Raw genomic sequence first — 15,744 nt, forward strand, 5'->3', positions numbered from 1 at the left:
CTGACAGCTGTGGTTACTTGTTAGGCAATTTGACACATTATAAATTAAACTACCCATCAGTGCATATACAAATACAGCTGAAACCATTTGGTTGACTGACAGAAAATTAATGGGCAACTACATAACAACTAAATTAATTAATTAATTTTAGTATTTTGATTACACGTGAATTTCCCATCCCATGCATTGTGTCACATTTAATTCTTTGCCATGTTGAGTCAATGTGAATACATTAAATAACTTTGTCTGCTAAATTAAATTAATGGAGACCTCTACACAAACTGTATGTGTCTATTCAGTTATTACAGACACATTTGGGGGAACTTATACATAAAACATAATGATATTAAGAGCTATGGACCTCGGCAGGTCACAATGTGCAGGGCGGTGCTTGATTCTGGTGCGTTGTTTCTAACTGTGACGTGACATCTCTTGATAAAAGAGACGATCTTCGAGGATTTTGAACGGAGGCTACGTCACTTCCACGTCGTCGCGAGGAGGCTGTTTTTGGGCTGTTTTGATCAGTTTCCTCTCCCGCCAAAGTTACACAAACAAACCTCCAGCTTATCTCTTATTTATGTCCCCTCATTCATCACCACACCCTGCGATCATCTCTGAGCAGCAAGGAACAGCAATATCACCAGTAATATCTGAATTAAAAGGAAATAAAATCCCCTTTTTGTTTGCGTGAACTAACATTGAATCCAGACACTTTTAACTCGCATGCGTGTGTGTGTGTGTGTGTGTGTTTTTTTACAGCCAGCAGCTGGAGCTCCACTGTGCGGACAGTGTGTACCTCTGTGTGTTATTATGGGTGGAGACGGAGGTCCTCCCCCAAAAACACAGTCAGACAAGTCAGCCTAAACCAGCAGCAGCACCAGCAGCAGCAGCTACATCACCGCAGAGCCCCGGGAGCCTGCACATTATTCGGATCGGTTAAGTTTTAAACACACATCACCGGTGCATCGGATCAGTCTGCTGACGCTACAACCCAAAGGTAAGAGCTAAAGAAGCTAAAGATGCTAAAGAAGCTAGCTAGTTCAGTTTGTTTCATGAGAACTTCTGAAGGTCCGCGAGCCTCAGTTATGATCAAAAAAATAAAAAAGTGAGCCGTGTTATCTGATGTAACAGCTTTTAAACACTTAAAACAAACATGTTACAGAGATACTTCGACAAAATAGGGACAATAAAGTCGAGGAAAAGCGGTGAAAGTGATGTTTAGTGTTTCGGGGGTGACGTGTCTGTTCGTGGATGTCAGCTAGAAGATTCCACAGGAGAGCTAGCGTCAGTTTGTGGCGTTTAAATGTCGGACAAAACAACCACACGGACGCGATAATCAACTAAAAGTTCACTAATTTATGCTTTTTAAAAGTGAGGCGGCAACATTTCTCACGAGTTGAGCTGCGCAGTTTTACGTACTTTTAACCGAGCATCCGCGACGGTCGTGTTGAAAATGCAGGCTAGCTTGAGTCGACGCAACAAACCTAAAGTTAGCTACCGACACTTAGCACAAGTTTAACTAAGCTAACCAGGATACACAGGGAGGTAGTGGTGTTTACCTGCCAGGTGAGCTGAGGTGAGTTTATCTTTTAGCTCCATAAACGCGATGGCTGTGTAAACAAGTCCTTTGTCTGAGTGGATTTTAATGACTTCTTAACAAAGCATCACTGACGAGGCCTTTTTTATTATTTACAACCCAGTCAGAAGAGTTCAGTCATGTAGGTGAGATGATGTTCAGTCTTTTAAACCTGTAGTTTGTATTCATAAAGTCCAGAAGACAAGGACTCTTAACAGTAGCTACTTCAATACTTGTTTTTAAGTTCAGTAAGTCTGTCCTTTGTTTACTATTTTAAAGGTGCATTATGTAGTTTTGGGGAAGACATTTTAATCAGAGAAGAAAAATCTTCATCTTTTATTTTTGTATGCCTAAACCCACTAAATAAACAACTCTTATCTTTCATGGTGTAATACTGTTTTACTTTGTTTACATTTGGCGGACCCTGCCACCTTTCAAACAGTGTTCTGGGGACCTTAATTTCCTCTGAGCGCAGCTTGTTTGTTCAATTATGGAAACGATACATATATCTGAGGTTGTATTACAGCCTCATTAATACTGTAAATGTTACAATTCTGAGTTTGAATTTCTTCTCCAAAACTACACAGTGGCCCTTTTAACTTGTTGTACAGCTCTGTGAACAGGTCTGCCCTGTTTTTTAGGATCAGCAGCACACCCAACGCAAGCTTCTCTATTTTCTTTGCACCATGTGTGCAAACTTCAGCCCCATTCCTTACTGTTGACATTCAGGCTTTCTCTGTAAACTGTCATTTCTAAAAAAGACACAGCCCGTTTGTTGAATATAAGGCCTTTTTAAAAACATGTCACAATCTCTGTGGGATAGTTAAAGCACCTCAGAGGCGCACCAGGTAAAACAAACAAGCTCTTTAACCAGACGGCAATAAACACAGAAAAATATGTGACAGCAAGCACAGGCACAGATCTAGTCTAGCAGGGTTTGCATCATAACATAAATTACACAAGGATGGCAGGAGGAAAAACTATTTAAGGCAGCAGCATTAATTTTAAACAGAATCTCTTTCCATATACTTGTCTATGCTGTGTATTTATGTTTATCACCTGTCACTGTCTCTTTTGGTAAAACGTGTCATTTATTTTCCCAGCGAGATGAGTCAGGCCGAGGAGGTGCCTGAGGACATGCCTGCATACCTCAATGATGAGCCAGTAGCTACAGGTAAAGTCAGTTGAAAATGTCCTTTTGAGGTCCTGTTGTGGGGAGCAATGCTTAATTAAACTGATTATATTTGAATGTACTGTAGCTATTTGAACACATTGAATTTGGCTTTATGAAATCACGATGGACAGTTTCACTAAATTCTGATGTTTAAAGACAAAACGATTGATTAATTTAGAAAGTAATCAACTTAAATGATAATGTAAATTGTTGTTAGTTGCAGCTGTAGTTTGGAGCTATTCTTCCCTCCTTTGTTATTTGGCAGTGACATATTGAATCTTAAAATTGCTCTTGTTGTTTTAAATCAGACAACAACAAGGACCACCCGCAGACGCAGCCGGGCATGTTCAGCAGGTTGGCGGGGGGCTTGTACGGCGTCACCAAGGGAGCTGTGGGAGCGACGGTGGGCGGTGTGACCTGGGTGGGAGGAAAAAGTCTGGACCTAACCAAGAGCGCTGTCAGCACTGTAGCCGCTGTGCCTGGGATGGGAGTGGGGCTGGTCAAAGGAGGAGTGAGCGCTGTAGCCGGAGGAGTGAGCGCCGTAGCTGGAGGAGTGACTGCTGTCGGCTCTGCAGTGGTCAGCAAAGTTCCCATAGGAGGATGCAAAAAGAAGGACAAGTCTGACTGACGTGGAGAGGAAGAGTGTGGATGGCTCGCACTGTGTTTGCCTGTTATAGCATTTATGAGCAGGAAAAGACTAACAGAGGACTCAATAGTGTAGTGTACACACTTTGGTGAGGGGGTCTGTGGTTTGTTTATTTTTTGTCCTTTAAGTTTCTGTTTTGTGTGATTGGTGGTTAATATGAGTATGTGGCAAGGACCTACAAAGACTCTCCTGCTCTGTTGTTAAAGGTAAAACACACCATAATATTATGATCTGTGTCTGAAATTGTTTTAAAAAAAAAAAAGTCCATGTTTCATTTTTGATGATAAGCCACGGCACTGTTTTCACCGCAGACCGTACCAGAGGAGAAAGCTCAGAGGGTAAACGCACTTAAATTACACTTGCAAGACAATCAATGATGAACGGCAAAGATCCAGTTTGATATCTCTGCCACTTGAAATCTTTGTGAGTTTACATTTTCCTCTGCGGTCACATCGCCCTCTGGTGGTTATATCCTCAGCTCAGTGGAACGCAACTTGGTCTTTTGATGCAGAATCAGACTTATTGCAATAAATACTGTGTCATTATAAAAGTCTAAGAGTATTTTGATTATCTACATGACACTTCTTTTAACGAAATCTATATTTTCATAGTTACTGTGACGTGATGTCATCAAGCTGCCACGTTAGACCCAGAATCTTAATAATGGCATAAATCTCTCCCTCTTAACCAAAGCATGAGAGTTAAGTTCTCGGCTAACGCTCCGTTATCTTGTTTAGGGTCACTGTGTTTACAAAAATCCGATGGCTGGGATTTCTTGACATTACATCCAGAATTTATTTTTCCCTTTTCAATTGTAAATCAACTCTGAACTGCTATTCAAGCTTTGTATGATGCAAAACGAAGGTTTCAAAGTGTTAATCAGTGTTGCAGACTGTTTGGAAGTTTCCTGAACAATGACAATTTATTGAAAAATGGCAATGTTGTATTAAGAACATGTATAAATAAAGCCTTTGCTGAAGGTTTGGTATGCATCGTGTTCCATCAGTTACAAAATAAGTCTTGTGAAAACCATGTGTTTGAAATGTATCTTAAACTTTGTTTCCTGTGTGTTTTGTCTCCCTTTTTTTTCCAAGTTAATTACCCTCAAAATATGAGTGTAGGGAGGTGGAGAGAGTCTGTAACCATAACTGTTAAACAAGCGAACATAAAGAAAAAAACTGAATGAATGGTGAAAAAGCAACCAGATAAACTCATAAACAAATTTGTTACAGAAGTTTAAAGTGACTTAACTTGCTTCCGATACAAAAATGTAAATGTCAGTCTCTGCAAATCAAAAACATCCATGGCCTGTAGATTACATCAGTAAGGGAAGGATTTCTTTCGACCCCAAAAAGCTTTAATTAACTCTTAAATTAAGATTAGACCAGTCGATAACATCTTTGTAGAAAATTGATCGCAGTAGATGTATGCCATGTTTAAATTGCTAGATACCATTAAAATGATAAAGATCACATTTAACATCAAAAGTAAGGATAAAGCTTTATTCTAAAATGTTCAGATTTCATTGATAAACTATGAGCCTGGTCAATAATGTGTATGTCTTCTCATCAGGTGACACAGAAACTACTAGTAAAATTACACACATTTTTAAAAATATATTTAAAAGGTAAGGTAAAGTGGAATTGCTATTATTTATTATAGTAGTTAACTATCACTGCCAATGACAAGAAAAAATAAAACATACACAAACATAATCAGAGTATTTACATCACATCAAAGCCAATATTCTCTTAATACAGATTTGACCTCAACACTTCCATTTCAATCTGCTGGCATCATGTTTTTGGCTCTTTTAGACAGTAGTTTTACATTTAATTCATTTCACACCACTCATGAATTAGCCAAGTAAATATTCCAAAACTTTTGCTAAATGTTATCAGCCCAACACGGTGCTGTTTACTCCTCAGGTGTGCTCATGATCACAGGTCCAACAGAAACCACAACCTTTGGCTCAGCCGTCTCCTGGACCTCGTCCTTGACAGCTCTCTCTACAGACACATGGTCAGATTTAAAAGCGTATTGCTCCTGAATTCTGCAGATTAAAAAATATACATTTCTTACTTCCTTTCCTGTAGCATGATGGTTCACAGTTGCGACCTGGTGCAGCACTGCAAACAGCTGTACTGCAGTGAATGTACACCTGAACAAGGAACAAGCAGTGTTGGCAGAGCAATGCAAAAATATTTTGTTAGTGGTCCCCAAGTGTACCACTGCGCTGCCACATTTATATGCGACTAAAAACCCACCTCAGAGATAAAAAACAAAACAAACAAAAAAACACAGATCACAGCTTCCTATCTTTTCAGTAACCACTAAAAAGCTTCAGGGGTGTATCATGTCATTATTCGTTAGAGACTTTTGCCTCTATTGGACAGTTTCAAGGCAGACAGGAGGAACTGTTGGGAGAGAGGGAGGTGTGTGACATTAAAAACAAATGTCCTCAGCTGAAATTTAACTGATTATGTGCTGCATGCGGCGCTCCTATTATGTAATGTTTTGCAACATTATTCAGGTGATTGATGATTCACTGAGCTGTTGTATGGGTGGGACGAGGGGGTGAAACACATGCCCTGTCAGATCAGGACACTGAGGTGGAGGACTGTTTGACATTAAAGCCTTTGTTGACAAGGTCGCTAAAACCTTTAATAAAGGTCTTTGTGGCCTCAGGCTTTATTTGTCACCAAATGTTGATCTTGCTCGTGCACAATAGCGAATATATTGATCTTTTCTCGGAATCTATAAATCTCTGAGTCACAACCACTTTGCATTTTCCTGGACAGAGAGCTATGACCACTGCAGAGTGGATCTGTAAGTCTGGGAAGACTTTTCTAGATATGGCTCAGTGTTACATAATTGTTGTAGCTTGGAACGTGACACATGAAAAAGGTCCAAGGTTTTTTTTTCCCATCTAGTTATAAAAACTGCCAATTATACAGTGGCATAGGATAATAACAATTATATTGTGATGTTTTGTAAATACTTGCAGCAAAGTAACTTCACCCTAGACCCAGGATATTTAACTGAGTCAATTCAACCAGTCTTTATTGTTCAAAATCTGAATACCTCACTGTGTAATTCATCAAATGATGTTTGTGTGAAAGTGAAGATTTGAAGACAGTAAATTTGTATCTTGCACAGTTATAAAATATCTGTCCACAGACGAACATACAGACATAAGTTATATGGCACACATACAAAACTCACAAGGTGTGGTAATGATGGATACATTTATGTATCTGTAACTGTTTCTGATGTCACATTCTAGCTACATAGCAGTTCACCATGATAACGTTAGCAGATTGACTTGATTACATTTTTTAGTATTTTCAAACACTGCTTTGATTTTACACAGAGGCAGATTACAGCAGCTTCTCTTTTCCAGTCGGCAACCGTTGATTTTATCATCTGAGATTTGTTGCTTTGTAGCTATCTAGCTAGCAAGCTAATTTAGGTAACGTTAGCTCCCTGAGTTAGATATTTAAATCGGTAGTCTGTCACATTTTTAATTTTTTCAGCGGACTCATTTTAAAATGAGATTCTGTAAAAGAAAAAAATCTGTTTTAAATATGCACTTCATGGAAAAAAAACTCTGTAACTGTTCCATAACTCTGTTTGGTTGCTTAACTGTCATATTTCTTTGTGCATTCAAATAATATATGTTTTCAGATAACCCCACTCTTTAATACATTCCCTACACTTGTGTACTTGTTCTTTAGGTTTTGGAAAGGCAAGGAAAAAGACAACACCCTCCAAACCCTGTGTAATGATAAATAGCTGTCTCACTAGCACACTGGTATAATGGCCTTTAATCAAAAATTAAAATAACTAAAACTAAAAATGTGACCCCACAGTTTATTAAACATTCTGGTGTGTAGTGTCCACAGCTGTCTGTGATGCTTATCAATGTAGTGATAATTGAACTTTATTAGTACTTTTACTTTTGACAATTTCACTCACATTCTGCTGAAACTCTGCAGTTTCACCACTAAAAGTACAATTTTGAATTTATATACTGTACGTACACGTATTTAACATGTATTTTTAAATAGTGGTAGCACTGTATAACTTACTCTATATAAAGGATCCCTTAACACTGTACAAAATAAATTGTATCCATCAAAAATGTTTTGATTTGTCAATATTATACCTTTTATTGGTGGTCTACACTTTGTGTGTTTGTTGACAAATACTGTTCATACTCCCTGATGAGATGTCAGGAACTTAATGAAATTAATACAGTTAGGTCCATTGAAACACTTATGACTCATTTACAGTAAATATTTGACAAAAAAATCATTTTGTGAATGAAATGAATTGTTTTATTGACATTTTTTATATTATTTTGGGAACATGGTCCAATGCAAACAGTACACGTTTATTTTAAAGTCACAGATTACCCAAAAAGTGCAGTCAAAAGTTCATGCAATACAGTTTCTTCCCCTTTTTGTATCCCCTGTTCATTCTAAATAACTTCTAATTAACTCTTTTAAAGCAGTCCAATCCATGTAATATCTCTGTTAATCTAAAATGCTTTTCTTTTCTTTTCTTTTCTGTTCGACAGAAACACAACAAAAATAAGATAGGAGTTGATTTAACTATAAGTTTATTTTTGATACTGTATTAAGTTGTGGCATTGTGTTGAATTTAATCATATAGAGAGATTCCAATTATCTTTTTGCTTCCATTATGTAAAAATGAGGGCTGACAAACATTAGAAACACTTTGAATATAATGTAATTCAATACAATTTCACCACTAAATACAGCCTCAAATTAGCAGTTAAATCTGCACCTCACTGACTTGATGCGTACAGTGTCATTTTCATTTGCCACTGATACATGAACCATGTTAAAGTTCCAAATATTTTAATGAATGTTCTCAGTGAAATTCTTGAGCTTGACACTGAGTTGTTTACTACTCAGGTCTACCCATGATCACAGGTCCAACAGAAACCACGGCCTTTGGCTCAGCCGTCTCCTGGAGCTCCTCCTTGACAGCTCTCTCTACAGACACAAATACAAACATGGTCAGATTTAAGTGCATATTGCTCCTGAATTCTGCAGATTAAAGAAAATATACTTTTCTTACTTGCTTTCCTGTAGCATGATGGTTCACAGTTGCGACCTGGTGCAGCACTGCAAACAGCTGTACTGCAGTGAATGTACACCTGAACAAGGAACAAGCAGTGTTGGCAGAGCAATACAAAAATATTTTGTTATCGGTTTCTCAGCTGTCGATAAATTCATTACCTGTTCCCTCAGGGGCTCCATTGAATTGTCCACAAAGGTAAACATTTTGAAAATGAAACGTCTGAAGTGACTTGGGAAGTCCAGACCAGAGGACGCATCAACTGGGACCAGTTGGGACAAGTAGCGATCATCCCTGTATGGACACCTGGATGGAGAGCAAATTAAGTTGATGTGACGACACTGAAATTAAAATGGGTCAGGAGGAAGTCAATGTTTTCATAGCAATAATTTCCCCATTCACTATTTCAAATAACCAGACCTGCAAACTCTGAAAAAAATGTACATGTTGGAATAAAATGGACAGTTAAATTTTTTTTTTTTTAGTTACCCGTCTATCAGAAGGTCCCACTGGGGCAGGCTGTGAGGGTTGGGGCTTGTGGTTGTCCAACAGCGACCAAGAGTCAGGACAAGGTTGGGATCTGTCCTATCGAGGATAAAAACCTCCACGTACACAGGGTCCCTCAAAACATAGCCCACAGGGTAGTCTGAGTCCGTATAGTATGAGGTATAGGCTGCATTCACTGTGAGAGCAGAGATACCAGTTAGCATGAACATTATGGAATTATCTACAAAAACAGAAATGCTGCCAGGCTAACATACACTCACCCTCATTACAACCCTTTGTACTGCATTGTCCATTACCCAACCTCAGGTACACATCGATGGGTCCCAGAGCAGCAACTGGTAGAGGAGGATCTTGCAATGGCAGTACCTCTACAACCACAGTTTCAACAGATATGCCGGTGTACCTACACTGGAAGAGCAAGCTGAAAAAGAGAACTGGCATTATACTTGGTGAGAGCTTTTATTTTGACCCAAAAACATTTTTTTTTATGATCACATACTCATAGCTGCTGTCCCTGGTAATGGCTCCAAGAGGCCCGACTCCAACTTCAAATGAGGAAGACATCCTGTTCTGATAGATGATAACACCAGGCTCCTCCTACAAAAGGTACAAAAACAAACAAAAAAAAATGTCAGGTGGGATAATAATCTTTCAAAGTTGTCTTTTTTGTTTGGAAAATAGAAAATCAAATTCTTACTGTAACAACCGACCCACAGCCAGTTACAGGAAATTGGTAGATGGCAAACTCTGAATTAGAGTCAACATGTGTACAGCTTGGACCTTGTCCCAACAGTGAGATTGACTCGAGGTCAATGTTGGGCAGGGTGGCATCTCTGGCCACTACTACAATGAACTGGGCATCCTTGGTGCACTGGACGGTCACTGGCGGCACAAAAACAGACATTGATATGTTGAAAGATTTGATATTATTGACCAAAGGAAAATGTAAAAAGTCCACAGCCAAATTTAGTAACTATTTGAGGATTTGCTTTAGCTGTGCCAAGAGCAAAATGCTAACATCAGATTGCTAAATTGCTCAAAATGACAATTTAAACACGCTAATGTTCACCATCTTAGTTTAGCATGTCTGTACACTGAAATATGGTAACTAGCACCAATTAAAGTATAGCTAAAGCTAATGGGAATTACCTTTTTGCAGGTATTGGTCATTAGCATTCATCCTCTCAGGATCTTAAATATCATTCAACAATTACACAACAATTCATCCAATATTTGTCTGTCATTGATCAGCTTTGCCATTGCCAGGGCCACGATGCTAATGTGCCCTAATAACGAAGTTAGACTATAACTCTAATAATCACAGCTTTGTAAAAAACCCACCTGCTTTTCCAAAGTAGCACCGTCTTCCGTCAAAGCAGCAGCTAATCGCTTCACATTCATAAGCAGAAATATCAAAAGCTCCACATGGGACTCTCTGGCTTTCTGTCACATCACAAGACTGGGCAGGGCCAGGGAACACTGGCGGTGATGTTCGCTCCGGCTCAAACTGTTTAGGGGCCTGTGGTTCTTGCAGAGAATCAGGAAATGCTCGAGGATATCCACCAAACTTTGGTGCTTGAGGATATTGAGGAAACTTTAGTGCTGGACGAGGTTGGACCTTTGGCGTACTAGGATATTTAGTCTGGGGCTGAGGCTGAGGCCGAGGCCGAGGCACCGGTTGAGGCTGAGGATAGACCTTTGGCGTATTAGGATATTTAGGCTGGGGCTGAGGCTGAGGCACCGGTTGAGGCTGAGGATAGACCTTTGGCGTATTAGGATATTTAGGCTGGGGCTGAGGCTGAGGCACCGGTTGAGGCTGAGGATAGACCTTTGGCGTATTAGGATATTTAGGCTGGGGCTGAGGCTGAGGATAGACTTTTGGCGTATTAGGATATTGAGGCTGAGGCACAGGTTGAGGCTGAGGATAGACTTTTGGCGTATTAGGATATTGAGGCTGAGGCACAGGTTGAGGCTGAGGATAGACTTTTGGCGTATTAGGATATTGAGGCTGAGGCACAGGTTGAGGCTGAGGATAGACTTTTGGCGTATTAGGATACTGAGGCTGAGGCACAGGTTGAGGCTGAGGCCAAGGTCGAACCTGTGGCGTTTCAGGGTATTTAGGCTGAAGCTGAGATTGATCATGTGATGGTTGAGGGTATTGAGGCTGAGGCTGAGGCTGAGGTACAGGTCTCACCTGTGGCGTATTAGGATATTGAGGCTGAGGCTGAGGCTGAGGCACAGGTCTCACCTGTGGCGTATTAGGATATTGAGGCTGAGGCACAGGTTGAGGCTTAGGATAGACCTTTGGCATATTAGGATATTGAGGCTGAGGCTGAGGCTGAGGTACAGGTCTCACCTGTGGCGTATTAGGATATTGAGGCTGAGGCTGAGGCACAGGTTGAGGCTGAGGATAGACCTTTGGTGTATTAGGATATTTAGGCTGGGGCTGAGGCTGAGGCACAGGTTGAGGCTGAGGATAGACCTTTGGCGTGTTAGGATATTGAGGCTGAGGCTGAGGCTGAGGAACAGGTCTCACCTGTGGCGTATTAGGATATTGAGGCTGAGGCTGAGGCACAGGTTGAGGCTGAGGATAGACCTTTGGCGTGTTAGGATATTGAGGCTGAGGCTGAGGTACAGGTCTCACCTGTGGCGTATTAGGATATTGAGGCTGAGGCTGAGGCTGAGGCACAGGTTGAGGCTGAGGATAGACCTTTGGCGTGTTAGGATATTGAGGCTCAGGCTGAGGCTGAGGTACAGCAGGTTCACGAGACTGTGGTACCTGAGGAGGTGGAGAACCCTTCGTTCCAGACTTCGTCCAGCCCTGCGCTTCAACCTCTGTCCCAAATAAGCATCCTAACAGGGCTATTGCCACTAAAGACGTGGCACTCCAGCGCTTTGCCATGGTTCAACAGCAGTCTGACCTGAAAAGTCCCTAACTGTACCACTGTGTTGCCATATTTATATGTGACTTGACATGGTGTTTTTGAAAACCCCACCCCTTAGGCCAAATCACAACCAATCACAGCTTCCTATATTTTTAATAATCACTTAAACACTTCAGGGATGTATTAGGTAATGCTTTTTTTTCATTATTTGGGTGGATGCTTGCTAAGCTGTTCACAAGACCTGTCGTATGGGTGGGACAAGAGGAAAAAACACATGCCCTGTCAGATCAGGTCAGTGGTGGACAGTCTGACATTAAAGCATTTATTGACAAGTCCAACGTTTGGGTCACTAAAACCTTCATTAAAGATCTCTGTGGTCTCAGGCTGTATTTGTCACCAAATGTTTATTTTGCTGGTGCACAGGATGCATGTGCAGGATTTCAATTTGGTTTAGCTAGTAGTTTGTCTGACACCTATAACTTAAAAAGTCAAAGGTTTAGATGACATTGAGAAAGAAGAAGAAACACAAGAAATGGGTCATGTAGATCCCTTCCTCAGAATCTGGGGCTTTGTTGTGCCATGCTTGCCAAACAGCAGTCCACTTGCTGTGATAGACTATTGACTATAGCAAGCAGAAAGTTTGCAGGGTTGTGTTACTGAAAATGATTATATATCCTTCCTTCAGCTTGCAAGATGTTGTCTTCACTATTAATAATGGAACTTAATGAGAAAACAAAGGCAACCCAAGCTGACCAGTCAGAGTTCTTGCAGGCATAATGTTGTATCCAAAACTTCCATAGCTCTGACAAGTAGTTACATTTTATAAACTTCTATTTTAGAAAAACATCTTGAGCAATCTTATTCACATGCTGCAAACCTTTTGATGTGATGAGAAAGATTTCAGTGGTATAATGCAACTGCCAAATTTAATAGATTGACCTAAAACAAGGTCTGTAAAGTGCAAATTAGGTCACCTGTGTTCTAAACAAATCCACAACAAAATTAGCTTTTTTTGTGTATGCTGAACCACATTTACATAAGTCATATATATCATACATGCAACTGGTCATATAATAATATAATATCCATTTCAACCAAATCCTCTTCACTTCAATTTGCTTTAGAAGTGTTGACTATTTCCCTTAAGAAGTCCTCCTCAGAGGGAATGCCTTGTGTAGACAAATAAATTCAAACTATTCTCTAGAACTCTAATAAATAACTATTTTGCTAAACATCTGCCTTTGAGGTTACAAGTTGTCATTGCAGTATTGCACTGAATTTCATTTTATAAAGATGAAGTTGCTTAAAAGACTTGTTTTACTCTTGTGATAACACTAATAAAACAGCTATGTTAAAATGTAACATAACAGTAGCACAGTTATAGAATAGTTAAAGTCAGCAAACCAACTCTGTAATCTCAGCTAACATTAGCCAGAATAAGTTAATGGTCACACCAGACTGTGTAAGGTATATTGAGTGATTTTATGGCTTTTCAACTTTTTATTTGCAAGAGGAAAAAAATAAATATATATATATACTGTATATATGTATATATATGTATATATATTTTAAATCTGTGCAATCTTAGTTTATATGGAAAACACTGTAGACTAAACCCTAGGATAACAGGCAAAAAATCTTGCTCTGTCAAAAATGTATGTAAAATGATTGATTGGAGAATATATTTCTAAAAAATCAAACGCTTAAAAAAAATACTAAATCATCATGATCACAGAGATTGTTATTTAGATACTTAAATGAAACCTGCCGTTTCATTAAGTTTCTTTTAAAAAATGCATTAATGCACAACAGCTGTTCACAAAATGAACTGCCAACACTTTGCTGGCAAGCTGACTGAGGAGCTGGGGATGTGAAATGAAAAAACTTCCATGTCATAGCTACTATTGACCATGTTGTGGAGCTATTTTCTCTGTCTCCGCTACAAGAAGACACCTTGGATAGATCAATGGCAGGACACACACACACACCTTACTAACACATACTTTTACAGCAAAATGAATACATTATGTAAAGATCTTGTTTTTTCTTATGTATTATTATTATCTATTATATTATTTCTACTGTTGTCATTTCTGGTTTGTGTGTTTTTCAGAGTAAGCTGCAGAAAGCAACAGTGAATGTGTTCTGCAGGAGGAGGGTGAATGGATACAACTAAATACTAACGTGACATAAATACAGAAGGACAGTTCGGTAACAGTAACACTTAATAAAAACCACAATTTAAGTATGGTAAGTGTATCGTTAATTAAACATTAATTAATAGTTATTTCACTGTTAACAAACAAGAAAATGCTTTATAAACCATTTATTAAGCAATTGTTTATTGTAAAGTTACCAACTGATGATTGTAATACTTCGTAAACGGCAAATAAATACTGTGTATTTCATCAAAAAACATTATTTGGATGGCCATTAAAAAGTTGCAACTGATAAATCTTTAATTAAGTATACAACTTATAAAGTTTAATTAACTTTAAATTCATCATTTATTAATAATGGTTATTATAAAGTATTACCCTAATAACAACCACTACATAAGGCCAAATATTTAATTGTATAGCAGCTGAATTACCAGCTTATAAACAAATTCTTACTTGGTGAGATTTTCATCTCAAGTCATCAGGTATGCTCTGATTTTGAGTATTTGGGTGACAGACTATCTTATTTGTGCAACTTGCAGGTGGGGAAAAAATACATTCATTCTGTTATTTAGTGCAATTTTGAGGTTGAACTGTAGTAAAGTATTTAAATTTCACATACTTCAGAGGGAAATATTGTAATTGTACTTCGCCACATGTGTTTTTTGTGTGCTAGATTTTACATACAAAACTTTAGATATGGAATATCACTAAGTGTAGGTCTCCCTAAGTATAATTTGGAGGTTCTTGTACTTTGAGTATTCCTATTTTCTGCAACTTTATATTTCCACTCCATTACACTTGGAAAAAAAACAAACATTATACTTTTGACTCTTCTGCATTTATTTGATAACTTCAGTTACTAGTTACTTTGCAGTTTGTTTGCTGTATTAGAGCCAAGGTGGTGTAATTTTAAAAATAATTTATTTGATCTGCAATCCACGAAAAATAACTTATTCTGTAATCAGTAAAATGCTGAATATTCGATTTGTTAATTTGCCAGTAGCATACAGTGTATACATACATGTAAATGTTGGAGCTATTCATTGTTTTGTAATATAATTTCAACATTTATTTATTTTGTTAATGTTTTGATGAGTACAAGTTAGTTAATTAGTTTGATTACAATATTGGTAGCATTGTTTTTGTGATTTTGAATATTTGATTAGGCTTTTGTTTTGAAGGCACTGGCACAGGTGAATCTATATATATGACTAAGCAGGCACTGGGAAGGGTTTATGATTTTTTACCAGGGTGACAGGGCAAGAGAGACACAGACGCCATTGTCAATTGTTTGCCACTCAAAAGGAAAATAAACCGCAAAACCGTACCAAAATGACTGGAAAATTGTTTTGTCACAACCCTGCGTAAGATTCACTCTTTAAGTGCCTCAGTGGCTATTTGATTTTGATTTTGTTGATAATGTTTTTGATTTGGACAAAGGGCATTATTATTTAGAACAAATACGCCACTACAGTAAATATATGTAGCCTATAATTTCACTTTTACTTGTACTTTTGATTCTAAAGTACATTTATTTCCAGAATATTACATCTGATACTTCAGCACATTACATATCAGATACTATTTTGAGAAGACTTTGACTTTTACCAAAGTAGTAGCCTATTGATATTTATACATGATATTTTTTTTTTTAACTTTTATGACTTTTTACACTGATGAATACT

At 38.5% G+C, this 15,744-nt stretch overlaps 2 protein-coding genes across 3 annotated transcripts; one reads left to right on the forward strand and one right to left on the reverse strand.

Moving 5' to 3' along the window:
• The first annotated feature begins 682 nt into the window (after nt 1-682).
• Nucleotides 683-4,376, forward strand: tmem263 (transmembrane protein 263). 2 transcript variants are annotated; one of them, XM_073472094.1, is made up of 3 exons: nt 683-997; nt 2,680-2,750; nt 3,059-4,376. In XM_073472094.1, exons 2-3 carry the CDS (start codon nt 2,684-2,686, stop codon nt 3,376-3,378), a joined length of 387 nt encoding a protein of 128 aa, XP_073328195.1. In that variant the 5' UTR covers nt 683-997; nt 2,680-2,683; the 3' UTR covers nt 3,379-4,376. The 2 variants fall into 2 exon arrangements, with proteins under 2 accessions (XP_073328195.1, XP_073328196.1); XM_073472095.1 differs by lacking the exon at nt 683-997 and adding an exon at nt 1,145-1,576.
• Nucleotides 4,377-7,710: 3,334 nt separating this feature from the next.
• On the reverse strand, nt 7,711-13,078 carry LOC141001704 (uncharacterized). The gene is made up of 8 exons (XM_073472862.1): nt 10,354-13,078; nt 9,710-9,894; nt 9,512-9,609; nt 9,273-9,433; nt 8,995-9,187; nt 8,667-8,811; nt 8,506-8,584; nt 7,711-8,420 (listed from the first exon to the last, which is right to left on the reverse strand). Exons 1-8 carry the CDS (start codon nt 11,912-11,914, stop codon nt 8,332-8,334), a joined length of 2,511 nt encoding a protein of 836 aa, XP_073328963.1. The 5' UTR covers nt 11,915-13,078; the 3' UTR covers nt 7,711-8,331.
• Nucleotides 13,079-15,744: the final 2,666 nt, after the last annotated feature.

This window comes from Pagrus major, chromosome 8 (genome assembly GCF_040436345.1).
Source record: "Pagrus major chromosome 8, Pma_NU_1.0".
Taxonomy (NCBI): Eukaryota; Metazoa; Chordata; class Actinopteri; order Spariformes; family Sparidae; genus Pagrus; species Pagrus major.